At 38.3% G+C, this 16,654-nt stretch overlaps 1 protein-coding gene across 2 annotated transcripts in view; it reads left to right on the top strand.

Annotated features, from left to right (window-relative positions):
• The window catches only part of prkcab (protein kinase C, alpha, b), a 102,302-nt gene extending 86,100 nt beyond the window's left edge, over positions 1-16,202 (top strand). Inside the window, exons 9-18 of one of the 2 annotated variants that reach the window (XM_023423315.2) lie at positions 237-266; positions 3,178-3,318; positions 3,467-3,640; positions 4,312-4,403; positions 4,594-4,656; positions 6,061-6,199; positions 8,828-8,908; positions 9,578-9,685; positions 11,296-11,436; positions 13,731-16,202. In XM_023423315.2, coding sequence (XP_023279083.1) covers positions 237-266; positions 3,178-3,318; positions 3,467-3,640; positions 4,312-4,403; positions 4,594-4,656; positions 6,061-6,199; positions 8,828-8,908; positions 9,578-9,685; positions 11,296-11,436; positions 13,731-13,895 — 1,134 coding nt within the window. In that variant the 3' untranslated portion in view covers positions 13,896-16,202. The remainder of the gene's footprint in view (positions 1-236; positions 267-3,177; positions 3,319-3,466; positions 3,641-4,311; positions 4,404-4,593; positions 4,657-6,060; positions 6,200-8,827; positions 8,909-9,577; positions 9,686-11,295; positions 11,437-13,730) is intronic. The other variant, XM_023423316.2, reaches the window with a different exon arrangement.
• The last annotated feature ends 452 nt before the right edge of the window (positions 16,203-16,654 follow it).

Raw genomic sequence — 16,654 nt, 5'->3', positions numbered from 1 at the left:
AAACTAGTGCAAGATGCAGAGATGCAGCCAGATGTCACAGAAAAGAAATTAATCAGTTTTCTAGTTGTCTAGTTGTGATTCATTGTATTGTTTTCAGTCAGGTAATTGATTCATCATTTCTCATGTGTTATTTAGTATGTATTTTGTCATACTTTTTTTTACAGCCAGACACACATGCATACACCAACAACTAACCTTTTGACTGCACTAATAAGTGAGTTTCTTCTTTCTTCTAGGCCTGCCAGTTAAATATCCACTATCTCAAGGTAGCTCTCCTGCCTGCTTCGTCTCTATTTCCTTCACTCCCAGCTTGCATCACACTCACTTTACTTACTATATTAGGATTGTTTGTGGATCTCTCTTGGGCTTCCACAAATCAATCTGATTTACTAACAAAGGCTCAATATAACAGCATATAGTTGACCCAGCACGCACTAGATTACAGATTACAGTAGCAGATTACAGTAGCTGTTTTTACTGTAACTCCTCTCACACACTTACACGCTAACTTTCTCCCACTCTCTGTCTCAGTCTTTCACATGTTAATCACACACATACAGTAAAACACATCTAAACATACAATTTAAGGGACTACATATAACTTTAATGCAAAGGAACAATTAGATCATATATTTTGAAGACACCTGTACCATCTGCTGCAATGGTCAGATCAGCAAAAGCTGACATTTGCAGCAAAGGTTTCACTATTAATATGAATATAGAATTTAAATAAACATGCTGCATGTATAAACTTTAAGATATGTACTCCCTATCTTACACACAAACACCAAACAGCATCGTTGTTAGTAAATTTGTGGACCACTGCCACTGGTGGTGTCATACTACAGTGTGATCCACAGCCCGCCTTCTAGTAGTCCGATCTGGACTATAGAAGGCTGTTAGGACATGAAGCATGGACTCACTAATTGTGTGAATGAATACACACACAGGGTCTTGGTGTGCATGCCAAATCTGTCCACACGGTGGCAGTGTTATATTTATTATGACACTGATGTGTGGCTGAACTGTATGTGTTTGAATACAACTGTGTGGCTTCTCTGACATGAATATCCATGAACCCAACTTTTGTTTGTGTTGAAGCAGGTTTTGTGAAATGTTTGTATAATGTGAAGTTTTCTCATTTTTATGTAGGTTTGGTCCGTGTTAGACATGTTTGTCTAAGTGTGTTTTGAAAATGACCACTAAGTGTCTCTGCAGTGCAAAGGTGATGATAGAGCAACTTATTGCAAGCTGCAGTAATCACACAGGATCAACATATTGTTCAAATTTTTCATAAAAAAGCAACAACAGTGATATAATGACATATGATGTCTACATATATACACTTTTATATGTGTACTGTTTTGACTTGTGATCCTTTAAAAATAAAGCAATGTGAACATGAGTTATGAGGAGTAAAACCAAAAAAAGTAATTTTTCCTTTCTGGGTTTTTGTCATTTGAAGGATTTTTAATGGCATGAGGAGGTGAAAATATCCAGTATTTTATGAGAAAAACAAAAGGAAAGCCAGAAAAACGAATTCGAATTTCTTTTTTCCTTTTCATCTTTTGGGTCGTCTCAGACTTATTGTTGGACGCCTTTGCTGGATGGGTTAGGAAACACAAGGTTTGCCATCAAACATAATAATGAAACCCACAATAATGACACAAGGATGTGAAATTAATTATTTATTATACAAATGATAATATTTGTATCCCTATTACGCTAAGATTCGTTTGATGATAGTATGTATATCTGTTTAACGGTATTTTAATTCTATTATTATGAAATAATGCTTTTAGAAAGAGGCATGTTAAAGTTTGAGGCATTTATATTCCGTCTTTGATATTTTTCTCTTATTTGCAACCTTGTAGCAGTCAGTTCACTTCACATCTATGTGTCTGAGGCCTGCTGGTTTTCTTTCCAGCTGTCTCTCCTCTGGGACTCAGTTATACCTGAAACTAATTAACTGTAATTAAATAGTTTATTTGGTAGCCTGTAGACCCAGTAGTATTTCCTCCAAAATGAAAGTTAATGTTAATGTTAGTCTGCTGTTAATGTGTACACATAGAGCCACTTAACCAGTCAAATAAATATGTGGCAGTTAATAATGTAGAGTATATTGCCAGTCAAGGGTAGAGAAATGGTTGGCCTGGCAACAGCTTGTCTATGCCCCACCGGTCGCCTGTTTTCTCCGCTCTAGCTGACAGAAACAGACAACCGCTGGGGCCATGAGGGGAACTGGCAGGGTCCTAATTGCCCTTTTTGTTCAAAGACACTTGGCAGGCTAGTCATTGTAACAACAGGGAACCTTGCAACACTGGCACCCCCCTGCTGACCGCCCACCTCACAATTTCCCCAAAGCACACCAACAAGTGAGATTCTGCTGAATGTCTCTGAGGATGTCTGAATATAACAAGTGGCATGTCAGTGAAAAAAATAGATTACTATGTTTTCTCTGCATAGACAGAACAGAGAAACTCAATTTGCTGATATGCAGCTAACCAGTTGTCTGTGATGATGAGGGATGTTCGTGTGTCCATCATGACACCTTGTAGCAAATGATAATGTAATAACTGCTAAACAATTACAGAATTTATCATTATGTATTAGAATGTAATGGCCAGCATGCAAAATAAAAATATCTTGAATGGGACTGAAAATGTATTAATGTCAATTTACAACATTTTAGAAATACTAATACAAAATGGGTCAAGGATAATGTGATACTTTCCTTTAATGTTATTTCTAATTATAAATATATTAAATGTTGCACTTCATCATGAGTTTATCATTGATGGGTTCTTGTATTTTCAACCCCTTTAGAGAGATGTTTTTTATTACATTTTAAAAATACTTTTGTGGTCATTACATTATCAGTTTCTGACTCCAGACCAGCTGTTAGTAGCTTGACGACTAACTAAGTGCCCCATTCAAGTCCTACGGGAGCAGGAGGCATCAAACTGTAGAAGCACAAAAGAGAAATGTGCAAATAACTCAACACTACCCCTGAGATTTTCCTCATGTTTTAGGGATTTACTTTTGTGTGAATGCTAAACTCAAACTATATCCATAAAGTCTCTTGTGAGACACCCACCGGAGAAGATAAATTAAAGTCTTGAATATCCTCTTTATTTTAATGCCATTTTTACTACACGTGTGTGTCGTACGCCACAGAAAGCCAAGCTGGGCCATGGAAAGAAAGTGATCACGCCATCAGACCACCGGCGGTTCAGCCTGCCTTCAGGTAACATGGACCGGGTCCGACTCAGCGACTTCAACTTCCTGGCCCTACTTGGGAAGGGCAGCTTCGGCAAGGTGAGAGCCACAAACACACACACAATGGGACAGGAAAGTAATATATGTAACACTGATATACTTCTGTCACGCCACCATTTGTCTAGTTTATCAGAATCTTTGTGATGCAATTTGACCTTTGACCTGTGGTGTCTCCATTCGATTGTAGGTAATGTTGGCAGAGATGAAGTCGACAGAGGAGCTGTACGCCATCAAGATCTTGAAGAAAGACGTGGTGATCCAGGATGACGATGTTGAATGTACGATGGTGGAGAAGAGGGTCTTGGCCCAGAGAGACAAACCGCCTTTTCTCACGCAGCTCCACTCCTGCTTCCAGACTGTGGTGTGTAAAAACCTCTAAGGCATACTTCCTACACTGCTGCCGAAGCGCACAGACACATAAAGAAAGTAATTTTACTTGATTTAAAGGGTGCCATTATGTTCCCTCATCATTCTTTCATCAGCCATCTATTTGTTCCCTGGCATTTTAAACCAGTGTGGGTCCTTCTGTGTTTGTCTGCCTGTCATTACATGTGTATTTCCCTCTCCTACTTACATTTATTCACACTCATTTACCGGTGCCCCTCGAGAGAAAACTGTTACTGAGCTGAGACCAACCTTGAATACGAAGTCTCCAGTATGACGTCAACTCTGTGCGTAGACAGGGTGACTCAAGGACTCTTTGATAAAAAACTACATTTACTGATCAAAGCTTCCTGGCTTATAATACAGGTATATAACCAAGCTGCTATACTGCAAGAATAGGCCATGTTTGGCATTTTAATATATCTAAAAATGGACCATGTCTAATTGTAAGATATATAGCTGTAGACTAATACATAAGACCATGTCTGAATATTATATGCACATTATATTTACATGCTTTTTCTCCCCCTGAAGATCATTCAGAGTGTAATGCACTGCTCTTTTTTAGTCTTCACATACTGTACTTTACATTGTGTGGCATCTATTTAGTGCTGCTCGCTGGTTAATAACCCTTTACTTTTTATGTAGGATCGGCTGTACTTTGTAATGGAGTACATTAACGGAGGAGACCTCATGTATCATATCCAGCGTATGGGGAAGTTCAAGGAGCCACAGGCAGTGTAAGGGCGCTACAGTTCATACACAGACATGCAGTATGTATATAACTTCAGATATTTTGAGTGTATACATTTATGGTATGCACATAAAATAGGGTTAGGGTTTAGGGTTTGTGTAAGGTATGCATTCAGTAGGATCACAAGTGACAAATTTCTTTTGTGAAAATGTTTTTGTGTTTTCCAATTTTGGCAGGTTTTATGCTGCAGAGATTGCTGTTGGTTTGTTTTTCTTGCACCGAAAGGGAATCATCTACAGGTGGGTGACTCAGATCGAAGCCAGTTTTACAGTAATTAGGCATCACATTCACCTCAAATTTTAAGATAAATGTTTGATAGATAGATAGATAGATAGATAGATAGATAGATAGATAGATAGATAGATAGATAGATAGATAGATAGATAGATAGATAGATAGATAGATAGATAGATAGATAGATAGAGAATGTGAGTCATTGAGGACTGATACAGAAAAGAAAAAGACGTGAAAATTATCTTTAAGAAACAGTGTTGAGGCAGGGAATTAAAGAAAAACAAGGTGAAGGTGAAGGAATGCAGAGCTTGGGCTGGGTATTGCTTAAAAATTTCGTTACTAATACAAATACCTTGACTTCAATACTGATTCTTAACAAGGCTTTTTTCTATACCATTTTTATCAGTTTATTTACACATTCAAATGTTTGTGTTTAAATGAAAAAAACAATCACCAGCATTATTTGATCCAAGCATGCTGCTTGCTTATTGGCCTACTGACGCTGATGAGACTCACTCATTTACTCTTTCGGTATTTGGTATTAAACAACAATTTCACAATCCTTGGTAATATCAAACCAATTTGGTCAGCCCATAAAAGTATCGAAGTTTGATACCCAGCCCTATATGCAGAGCCATTGGGGACCAAAGTTGGACGCGATAAGGTGGTTTAGACACTGGCTTGGAGGCAGATGGGCAGAGTAGCGCAGACTAGAACAGCACAAGAGAATCAGGAGGTGACGGAGAGACATGAGAAATTAAAAGAGGAGAGGAGAAGTAAGCAGGTCCAGAGGGAGAACATGGGGGAGGGGAAGAGATTTAAAATGGATGTGTAGATTTGACCTTGCTGGTCTGTCTGTATTTTAACTGCAGAGCTTGGATACACTTACAAAGGAGGCATTATTATTAGTATTAAATCCATAACAATCACCCTGATGCAAAAAGCAAAAATAGAAAGACAGAAAGAAGTGCGTGACAGACTAAGGTCACCTTGTTCCTATTTAGTCCTATAGCTAAGGGCTCACATCCACTCTTCACATCCCACCAGCCTTGTGTTTCCTGACTCTACTTAAAAACAGATATAACTGTCAGATTTGGTGAGTGAAAGGAAGAAAATGAAGAACTGAGACATGAAACAGGCTGAGACACCGGCTGAATTGTAAGCGCAAAAAAGCACAAAGGAAGCAGGGTGAGGGGGAAAATGATTTCAGGCCAAGAAAATATGGTTTGTTAGGGAGCGAATGATGTGTGCTATGAGCAGATGAACTGCTCAGAGAGGTGGCAGTGGTGTAATGGTGGCTGGATTTTCTTTCTTTTTAGTCTGGACAAAAACACACCAAAAATATGAAAGTGGTCACAAATCCAGACAGAAAAATGTACGTAAATGCTCACAACTTGTCTCTGCTGCAGGGATCTGAAGCTCGACAACGTGATGCTGGACTCTGAGGGCCACATCAAGATAGCTGACTTTGGCATGTGTAAGGAGAACATGTATGAAGGCATGACCACACGCACCTTCTGTGGCACACCAGACTACATCGCTCCAGAGGTGAGATGTCCGTCATGGGGAAACAGGGACAAGATTACAACAACTAGCCTAAGTTAAAGATAACCAAACAGACTTATAATGATATAAGTCTGATTTTAAAAATGTCCTTATTAAACTAGACACAGACCAACTACTTCTACAATCAATACAAGTATAACAACAAAGCTTTTGCTCACTTAACATCAACACTGGCGTGGCCATGGACTTGCAGGTGTCTAGAGTCGTGTTCAGTCCTCTTTGTGCTTCTGGTATTACAGACATGTTGGAACTAACTGTGACCCCATGGACTCACCTCTTTACCCTGGTGTAAATGGTGTTTGAAGACCACCAAAAACAACCTTGTCTCAGGCTAGCCATTAGGAATTATAGACTGTGATAAAAAATGTCCTAATTGGGACCGTGATCAACACCCACTTCAACACCACCACTCACCCTTAGCTCCACTGGCAACACGGGTTAATTGCCAAGCACTTTGTGACGAATAAATAATACATACAGCTCTATCTCATCTTACTGCGCTGCAGAACAGAGGTTTAGGAGATCCTCTGTTCCCACTGCCATCAGGCTATACAACACATCTATCTATTTATCTCTGTGTTTGCTGTCAATCTCACCTGTTGCTTCTGCACTAGCCGGCCCTCCCACAGCAGCATGTTGGCTGCTGTCCTCTTCTCCTAAATCTCTCTTCATCAGCTATTCCTTCCTGACCCTCTCCTCTTGCCTCAGCTGCCACAGTAGCACTGACTGAAGGCTGGAAATATATACGAAACTAATTAATTGAATAGCTAATCACAGGGGTCAGACTGTTCAGCTTTGGCACGTGCGTTTACTTACTAGGTACTTTGGTCTAGTCTGTCTTTGCGCCTCCTCAGGACGAGTACTGAACAATATTTTTCAATGTTTACCTGGATTGAGGCAGCAAACATTCAATGTTAGAGTTAGAGAATTAACATCCACTTGCACAAGCAGTCGATATTCACTAGCAACTATGCCAGCCGTTTTTCTCTGCAGGGAGAATCAACAACAATCTTTGTTCCATGTCCAGTCCATGCTCATCTGTACCCTTTAACCCTCACTGAGGGCAGGCCTGCGTTATCTAAACATATGAAATGGGAAACACAACATAGTACTATCGAAGTTCTGGTTTCACTGTGACTTCATTAGACTCCTCTCTGGGCCACCATCATCAGGAATAGTTTTCGTCACCCACCTGTATATTGGTGTTATATTGGGTTGCAAGGATGCGAGAGAAAACATCATATTCTACACTATTGAACGAAACATTTAATCCCTCTAAGCTTAATAGAGAAGTAAAAAGCAAATGTTGTCCTGGTAATTAAAAAATGTCACACTTTTAATCAAATATAAATAACATGCCTTATTTGCCTTTAATGTTTTCAAATCCCAATACACTGAAAGTGTTTGCATTTAGATTTTAGGAATTTGACTGATTTGCTCCTGTCCACATTAATCTTTATACTGTATTCAGTTAAGAAATCACAGGAAATGACAGTTATAAAGTCAGAGTGTTCAAAAGAAAAAAAGAGAAATTTAATAAGAGAATTGATAAGAGAAATCAAAAATGACTATTGATTCCTCTTCAGTTGTTAATAATTACACTTATCTGCATATAGAAATTGGGTAGTGTGTGTATGTGTTAGTACACAGCCTAAAGAACAGAGATGATTCACTGAAGGTAATGAGATATTATCTGTTTGGTAATATGTAAATATGAATTCCTATGTGTATCTGTCCACCCTCATTTGTCTGCACTGGTTCATGAAGGAGCTTGTTATCTCACAGGTGTGAGGTGAGGGAAGCCCTCACTCCTGGTTTCTCACAGGAAACTTCATCTAGATAGTTAATTTCCAGGACTGCCTGGGCTTCCCATCCTTCATGGCAGAAATACAGAAATAATCATGACTAAGCTTTTTTTTTTTCTTTTTTTTTTTACAGATATTAATGGCTTTATAATGACCTCATGAGCCATCTCATTGCCTTTCTGACACCTCTTTACATCTTCCCATAAATTTTTACTTCTCATCTGAAGAAGTAGCCTTTGAGAGGATGGAAAACCATAGTAGTATTTTCTGATTAAGTACATATATCCTGAACACTTGCAGATCATGTGTGGATATGGGTGTTGTTTTGTTTTTGTTTTTTTTTTACAAAAGCTGAACTACAAATTGTAACTTTGTGAACTGTTAGAATTGCTGCATTTCTGTCTCTTAAGGGCAAGTGCAGCTGTGATTTAGTTCCTTGCTTGTGCTTGATTATTATTGTGTATGTGTGTGTCTGTGTGTAGACTGTGTGTGGGAGGGAGGTGTAGGATGGCAAATTGGATGGTAGGAGAAAGCGCCTTTGTTATGGCAGCTCAAAATAGCTGACTGTATTTAATGGTGGTTGATTTTGTTAGGGTGTAGATGAGAGAAATGCTACTTTCAATGCTTTTGGGCTGTGTGAATCTTTACCTGCCTGTAATCAAACAATATGTTCGGGATACAGACAGCAGAGATAAAGCCCTCTTTTATGACTGAAGTTGTTAATAATTACACTTTAGAAATTGGGTAGTATGTCTATGTGTGATCATTCCAAGTTTTAACGTTTTAACCTTTTTGTCTCTGTCAGATTATAGCATATCAACCCTATGGAAAATCAGTCGACTGGTGGGCTTATGGAGTTCTTCTGTATGAGATGCTGGCAGGACAGGTAATATGTTCACTTTTACTGCTCCACTTCTGGTCCATAACGGTCCATAATGGTGTATATTGTATCAGATTGTGCTCTAACCATGACAATTTCAGTAACTGATTTAAGTCATTTATCAAAACAACAAAAACAGAAAAACAAAAAAAACAGAACAATCACAAATTGGGAGGATTTGCAGCACTTCTCTGTTTAGTGTTGCTGTAAATTGAAGATCTTTGGGTTTTAGACAGACAAAACAAGGACTTTGTAGATGTCACCTTGAGCTCTCTGAACTTTTCTTGGGCATTTTTTAGAATTGTCTGACACTGAAGACCAAACCATTAATCGATTTATTGAAAAATTATGAGCAGATTAACCTATATATTACTATACTATACTATTACTATATATAATTGCTAGTTGCAGCTCTGTCAATGACAAATTATAAAGATCATGGTTTTTCCATATTTTCTAAAATTTTTGACTTTTGTGGCTTTATGGCATTTACCATTTCAACTATGAACTGTTATAAAATAATATATAACAGGATTTGTGGTTTATTTATCACTTATGAGACAGCAAATGTTGTAATAGCGCATAGACCTGTCGGTAATACCTACAGAGATAATATTTTGATTAACTGGAATATCATCATTCACATCTCTTTGACTCTGTGTTTGTCCTCTTCAGCCACCGTTTGATGGAGAAGATGAGGATGAGCTCTTCCAGTCCATCATGGAGCACAATGTGTCCTATCCCAAGTCCATGTCAAAAGAAGCTGTATCCATCTGCAAGGGAGTAAGTAATATTTACAGGGTTTCATAAAGCATACCACTGCTGTCATTTAAATGCTGGTGCAGATTTAAAATTAACTTGTTATTGTTGCCTGGTAGTATAACAGAAAGCAGGGCCTGTTCTGACAAGCTTTAACATTCAAGTGATGTGTCAACTACTAAAAAGCATTGCCATCAGATGCCATGCTGCTATTGTTGTTCATCAAAGTAATTAAAGCTGGAAACATGTATTTTGTGAAAACGATAACAGGGAATTTGGTAATTATTACATTTAAAAGCTTATGTATTTTAATACAGTCGATTTTCAGATTAAAACTGAGCTGTTGTAAATTAATGGGCACTCCAGTGATTTAGTATTGCACCTCAATAAAGTTTAGTGATTTGTGAGAGAGACCAAACAAGATTAAGTGTCTACAGTCATACTAGTGACTCTGTGAGGCTCTAGTTAAGCATAGAGGTGCTTTGAGCTAATTGCTAACATTAGCATGGCAACATGCTCACAACGACAGTGTTAACAACGCTAACATACTGATAGTAGGTAGGTATAATATTTATCATGTTAGCATGCTAATATTTGCTAATTCGTACGAAACAGAAAGTGTAGCTGGGGCTGTCAGGAATTTCTTTAGTTCCTTTAGTTTCCTATAATGCAGCTTGTCAGCACCTTTCATTAGATCCTCTAAGCCTGCTAAATGCCCATGTCTTTCATACTTCATGCTCACAGTTAAATGTGCCTCAAAATAACCCTAATGACATCACTATGACATCACCAGGGTTATTCTCTCAAACTTGATTTTACCACTGTTTTCATAGTTGTAGAGTTGAAACAATTAATCCATTAGTTGATTTACAGAAAAATTCATCTGCAACAATTTTGATAATTCTCTTTTTTTTCTCCGTTTTTGTTTTCATCCAACTCCAGCAGTAAATAATTTTGTAGTTAGTTGTTCCTCAACACAGTTGGTAAAGTCGAGTCATAGATTTGCATGGCTTTCAGAAATGGTGCTTTACTTAGCGACCACCTGGTCTGCTCACAACTGGCCATCACTTTTCTGTCATCATCACACTTATGCAGCGTCATGGTTGCCATGGTCATTATTTACCAACAAGGAAATTATTTTTTTTTAAGAATCAATTTACACACCAGAGCAGATTCAATTAAGATTCTGTCCCATTCTGATCAAGTCTTTTAATAACATACGCCGCCTCAGAGCCGGTGACAGAGGAGATTGTTCTGACCCCTCCTCATTCTTAGCTTCACATCTCATTTTCAAAAAATGATTCATGGTTGAAATTAAAGTGGCTGCTGAATCACAAAAAAAAAAATTGAGCTAAAGAAAGGCAGCGCAATTTCCTGTGACTATTTTAAAGCTGGTTGAGTGAAAACAGTTTGAGTATCAGTCTGGTTCTGCATAATGTTGCTGACGTGATAGTGTAATATAATAATATAACGCAGGCAAGAAGTGAAGATTCAAAAGTGGATATACATGCTTGCTTCAAATATATTGCAGCTTCTTACTCTTTCTCCTCTCCCTATTTTTACCTTTTCTTTCCCTCAAGCACCAAACTGCCTCTGTCACATCTTCTAAAATGTCTTCCTCTGTTTGTCACCAGCTGATGACCAAACACCCATCAAAGCGTCTTGGCTGTGGCCCAGAGGGAGAGAGGGACATCAGAGAGCAGGCCTTCTTCAGACGCATCGACTGGGACCGCCTGGCCAACAGAGAGATCCAGCCGCCATTTAAACCCAAAGTGGTGAGTGATGCTGCGAGCGAGTGTGTGAGAGAGTGTTTATTGTACATGTGTTTATACAGATGATTGGTGTAAATCTGGGTATGTGCAGCTGAGTGTCTAAAATAAAATAAGAACATCAAATTGACCAGTCAGTCATACTCTATCATCTATGGAAGAGCAGTTGTGAAACCATTTACATGGATAAAATATCTATATATGAATATCAGTAATTAGTTAATGCAGCTAATTAAATAAAAAACAATAAGTCCATAAAACATCCTGCTCATTGATTTACAACATTGCCTATAATGGTCGAATACAACCAAAGTCGTTTAAGGGAGAAATTTAAACGCTTCTGATGTTAGACAAATTTATATCTTATTACAGAATATACTTTATTGTCATATTGCTCAATTCACTCTGAAAAACAACGTCTTATTCTATGTCACTTTGTCATTTTTGCAAACTTTAAGTTATATTTCCAACCAAATGCTACACATTTTAAGCAAATTTGCAGAAAACATATGCATGCAAATCAGTGTGGTTTGTGGTTAATTTTGTCCGGTGAAGATGTTTTCCATTCTTTGACATTTGAAACATTATGACTATAAGATAAAGGTTCAGGGTTAGAGTATCGAGAGTGTCAAGTATCCCCCTTTATCCCCATCTCTCACTCTTCATCATAATATCACCTGTTGTAATTTGCGTTACAAGAATTAATTTTTGCTACTTTCCACTGAGTCTGGCATTTATGTTCTTTTCAAGAATTCAGGCAGCTGTCCACACATACTTTGTAGTTCTTTCATCTATTGCTTATTCTTTGAGCTTTTTTGTATGTCACAGTCAGTGGCAGCGATATGTTTGTCAATGCTAGTAACAAGAAGGAGGTAAACGGGCAAGGTGCAATACATTATTATTTATTCAATGGATCAACCTTTTCCCAAAATTCTCAGTATTAATACACTGTCTCTACCTAAGTCAAGGGATGTTTGCAGCTCATGAAATGCATAACACACATAAATATTTCCAAATGCAGAAAGAGATCATGGATGAGAAAACCAATGGACACAACAGTATCAGAAAATGACCATTAAACATCCAGCAGTGTGTTTTATTTCCCTTATGATCCTATTAAGGTTTTTCTTGCCTTTCGGCGTTCTGTGTGTGATGCTACAAATAGAAAACACTTGAAAAAAAAAAAAAAAAGCAATCTGTGTCATTCTTGAATGAATCACTGCTGAACAATTCAGATACTTCCTCAGAGAGACTTTAAGTGTATATACAGTACATAGGTGCATATTGTATGTCTGTGTTCCCATTCATCTTTACCCAGTGTAATGGTCTTTCTGCACCCAGCAGAGCATGAGGCTGGATCCCAGCTGCAACCACCCACCCGCTGCCACTGTCATATGCCCCCCCCCAAACACCTAAACCTCCTCCTGTCACCACAAACGCTCCTTTTCTGTTTGTAAACCCCCCCCGCATCCTCATCCCCTTGCTGCCCACAGTGCCTGAAGCAAGCGCTGCCACAAAGGATTAAAAATAGCTCTCTAAGAGCAGAGTCCCCTGTACTTCCACACAAGGGCCACAATAAATGCAGGGTTACACAGCGGATGTATGTGTCTCCATTTACGGAGGGGGGAGGAAAACATTTGCTAGAAGTGGATCCATCCATTCAGGGGGTTTTGTGTGGTGTTGTGTCACAGTTGTGAGCTCATACACTGCGTCATTAATTGGTCTGAAGGGTGCTCGCAAACAAAAGATTGATCTGAGGCTTTATAGCTTGGCTTCTGTAATACTACAAAGCAGCTGAAAATGCCTGACATGCTGATATGTCCCCTGGGAAAATGTGTCGCAAACAGCAGTTGCTGAAATCCGCTAGTGACTACAGATTTGTTTGGTTTTTTATGTTGTGTATTCCGCAGTTGAATTTGTCACATTTGCTCAAAAAAGTGTTGCGACTGTGCTGATGCATAGCAATATCCATATATCCAGCTGCATCAGACACATGACAGCCTGGAGTGAAGCTGCACACTGATGCTGATGACCTCCAAAGTGCTTAGGGTTAGCTTCTAATCTAATTATAACTTCTGCCCTGCTACACATAAGACTTCGACATTTTCCTGCACCACCTTCCCTCTGGGATTGTTAGGAAGCTTTCTAATAAAAGACTTGTGAGGAAAAGCCTATTAATCAAAAGTCTACAATCCTGTGAACGATAACCGTTAACTTCTTTTTGTAGTCATTTAAACTCTAGAGATCGAAATAATGATCAGCCCTCTCCACATCTAACAGTTTTTTCTACCCTCTTTCAGTGCGGCAAAGGAGCAGAAAATTTTGACAAGTTTTTCACACGTACCCAGCCTGTGCTGACCCCTCCCGACCAGCTGGTCATCGCCAACATTGATCAGAGCGAGTTTGCTGGTTTCTCCTACATCAACCCTCAGTTCATCCATCCATCCCTGCACAGCGTTGTATGAAAAGGGTGACCAACGTGAAAAAATATGGACTGTCACTGAATACAGGACCCTTCCAAAATCCAACAAACGTCCCCTCTGTCAACAGACTCATATCATCCTCTGAAGTGTTCTGTCTACTAGTTACCAATATCTGTGTACAGAAATGACTGAGGAGAGAGGGGGTAAGTGTTAATATTATGTTAAGTACAATCCGAAGTGAGTGAAAAAGTAGAAGGCACTGATATTTTCCCCTAAACATCTCATTATATGTTCTTCTGAATCTGTATCTGTGTTTCTCCGGACCTGCAGCCTTTTTCTCGTGTATGAATGTGTCCCAGTATCAGTTACTATCTCATTAGGTATTAAACATGCAAGACCCTTCTCATCCCATTTATGTTCACCATTTTACTACGCAACAAGCTGCAATGCACGACAAGAACGGAGATTTTTTTTCCGATCTGTCCCGGCTTTATCTACTTCTGAACTGCTACATGTGTATATTATATTTATATACTCACAGAAAGAGGTAGTATACTGTTACATGAGTGCCAAAGTAGAAGTGGAAGAAAACATTTCTATTGCAGTTCGTTTCTTGAAGTCCTTGTAATGTTTTCCCCCTCTAGCCTTCCCAACAGTGTCAACACAATAAAGCCCCTACGCAGGGATCGTTTCTATCTGTTGTTTTGTAGAACGTGGAATTACACTGTATCCAATCAACATAGAGAAACAGAAGCACATTCTGCTTACAGTTACAATCTGTCTGGACCTTTTCAAAGCAGTGGGTGTTGCCTACAGTGGGTGAATGCAGAATATATGGTCAGAAAACTGTGGATCAAAGAGACAGTATTTTAAAGTATAAAGATGTTATTTCCATACGCACAAAGCAGATCTCTGTTGCATGCTTATTTTCTGACTGTATGAGCAGTAGACTCTAGGATGCAGTACGTGTCTGGTATCATTGTAAAGTTTAGTATTATGATATAAACTACGTTGATATATAATTGTTGTATGTTATGAAGAGTCTTATTCTGAAGAAGTTTCTAATTGTTAAGGCAAAAGGTTTTGTTCCTGTTTTATGTTCTGCTTAACTCAACTTTTATGTCCTAATGTATGTCCTTATTTTTTTTTGTTTCTGTTTTTTTTTTGTAAATATGTTTCAAAAGAGATGTTTCGAAAAGAGAAGTTACTTGCAGATTTTATACTATGAACTGAATGTGCTTTTATTACCTTAGACAGTTTGAACATTTCTATGTTTAGATTACCCCGAAGAAGAGATATATAATGTTTGGCTGAATCTTTGGTAGCTTTGGTATCAGCAAACCTTGTTATATGTATTTCCACTATTTATCCATTGTTTTCTACTACTCAGTGTCATATAGAGAATATGCAGCACCTACTGTGCGTGAAACAGTTGAATGCCCTTTTGCCTTGGTCGTCTCAGGGCTGACTCCCTCTGTAACAAACTGAATTCAAAACCAAGTTAATGGTATGAGGATTTCAGAAAACATGTCTTTTCTTTATATATTGTGTGCATGCCTGAGGCGAGGCCTGATCTAAGCATGAGAAAGACCCCTGCATGATACAGAGATCCCCGATGTGGAGCATGGAGTTTCCCCACCTTGTTGCACAGAGTGAGACAAACCAGTCCAACGAGCATCGTTTGCTTTTCTGCTCATCTCTTTTCACTCGCTGTCATGTAGCCCAACCTTTTTGGCTAAAAGGCTGAATTTTGAACAGACAAGTATATGTAAAATATTTATGTTGGCTTTTTGTTTCATGGTGCCAAACTGAGTCTTTTTGTTTCCAGTCAGGTTTGTCGAGCAGTTTTTTTTGTTTTTTTTTTCTTTGAGAGGCTACTACTGCGGTACACAAAGCTACAACAGTGAGATTTTGTAAAACTACCAAATTTAGAAAGGCTATCTACTGTACCACAGCTCTTAACCCCCTGAATGATTTACTTATCATGTAGACTGCAGCTGTCACATCCGGACCAAAATGGGATTTATTTTAAAGCTTTTAAAGTTTAAAAAAAAAAAAAAGAATGTTTACATATCTCACATTGAGAAACTGTTTCAGAGGAGAGATAAAAAAATAAATAAATAAAAAAAAAAAACAAAAACAGAGATTTAAGACAACCTTTGGACCCATGACAAAGATAACCAAATGTTAGGCCAGTCAGGGTACAGTACCACTACAGGCTACAATTAGAGCCACAGGGATGTTTGTATGTGTTTCCTTCCACTGCCCCTGCTTTTGTTAACCTGGTTCTTCTTGTTCCTCTGTTCATTGTGCTATGACAGATACTGTGTAAAAATAAAGTATGAAAAATATTTGTGAGCTGTGTTTTATTTTGGGGGAAAGTTGCTGCAGTTCAGCCTGAACACGTTGCTTACCAAATGATCAGAGAGTAATACATTTGTCAATTTTTACTGATTTTTCTTCTAACCCTTAGTAGGGGGCCTGATCTCTAAATTGTTAACCACTGGACTAAAATGCCTAACTGTATATAAAATAGATAATAATGAGATTTATGATAAAAATAAAAAGACAATAACAGGACAAGTAATATAACTAATAATGAGACCAATAATGAGAATAATAGTAATAAGTTGATGACTTAATCACAGATCCAGAATCTGCTCCAGAGGCAGAAATACCTGCAGAAAGTAACAGGAGGAGAGAGAAGAGGTGAGTGATTTAAAAAAAAAAAAAAAAAAAAAAAAAAACAAGAGACCATCTCGAGATCCAATCACACCAGAGGAAGCTGGAGTAATCGGAGA

This window comes from Seriola lalandi, unplaced genomic scaffold (genome assembly GCF_002814215.2).
Source record: "Seriola lalandi dorsalis isolate HSWRI2012SDOR001 ecotype SW California unplaced genomic scaffold, Sedor1 jcf7180002054690, whole genome shotgun sequence".
Classification (NCBI taxonomy): Eukaryota; Metazoa; Chordata; class Actinopteri; order Carangiformes; family Carangidae; genus Seriola; species Seriola lalandi.
Note: the sequence above shows the minus strand (reverse complement) of the source record. Positions and strands in the feature narration are given on the sequence as shown.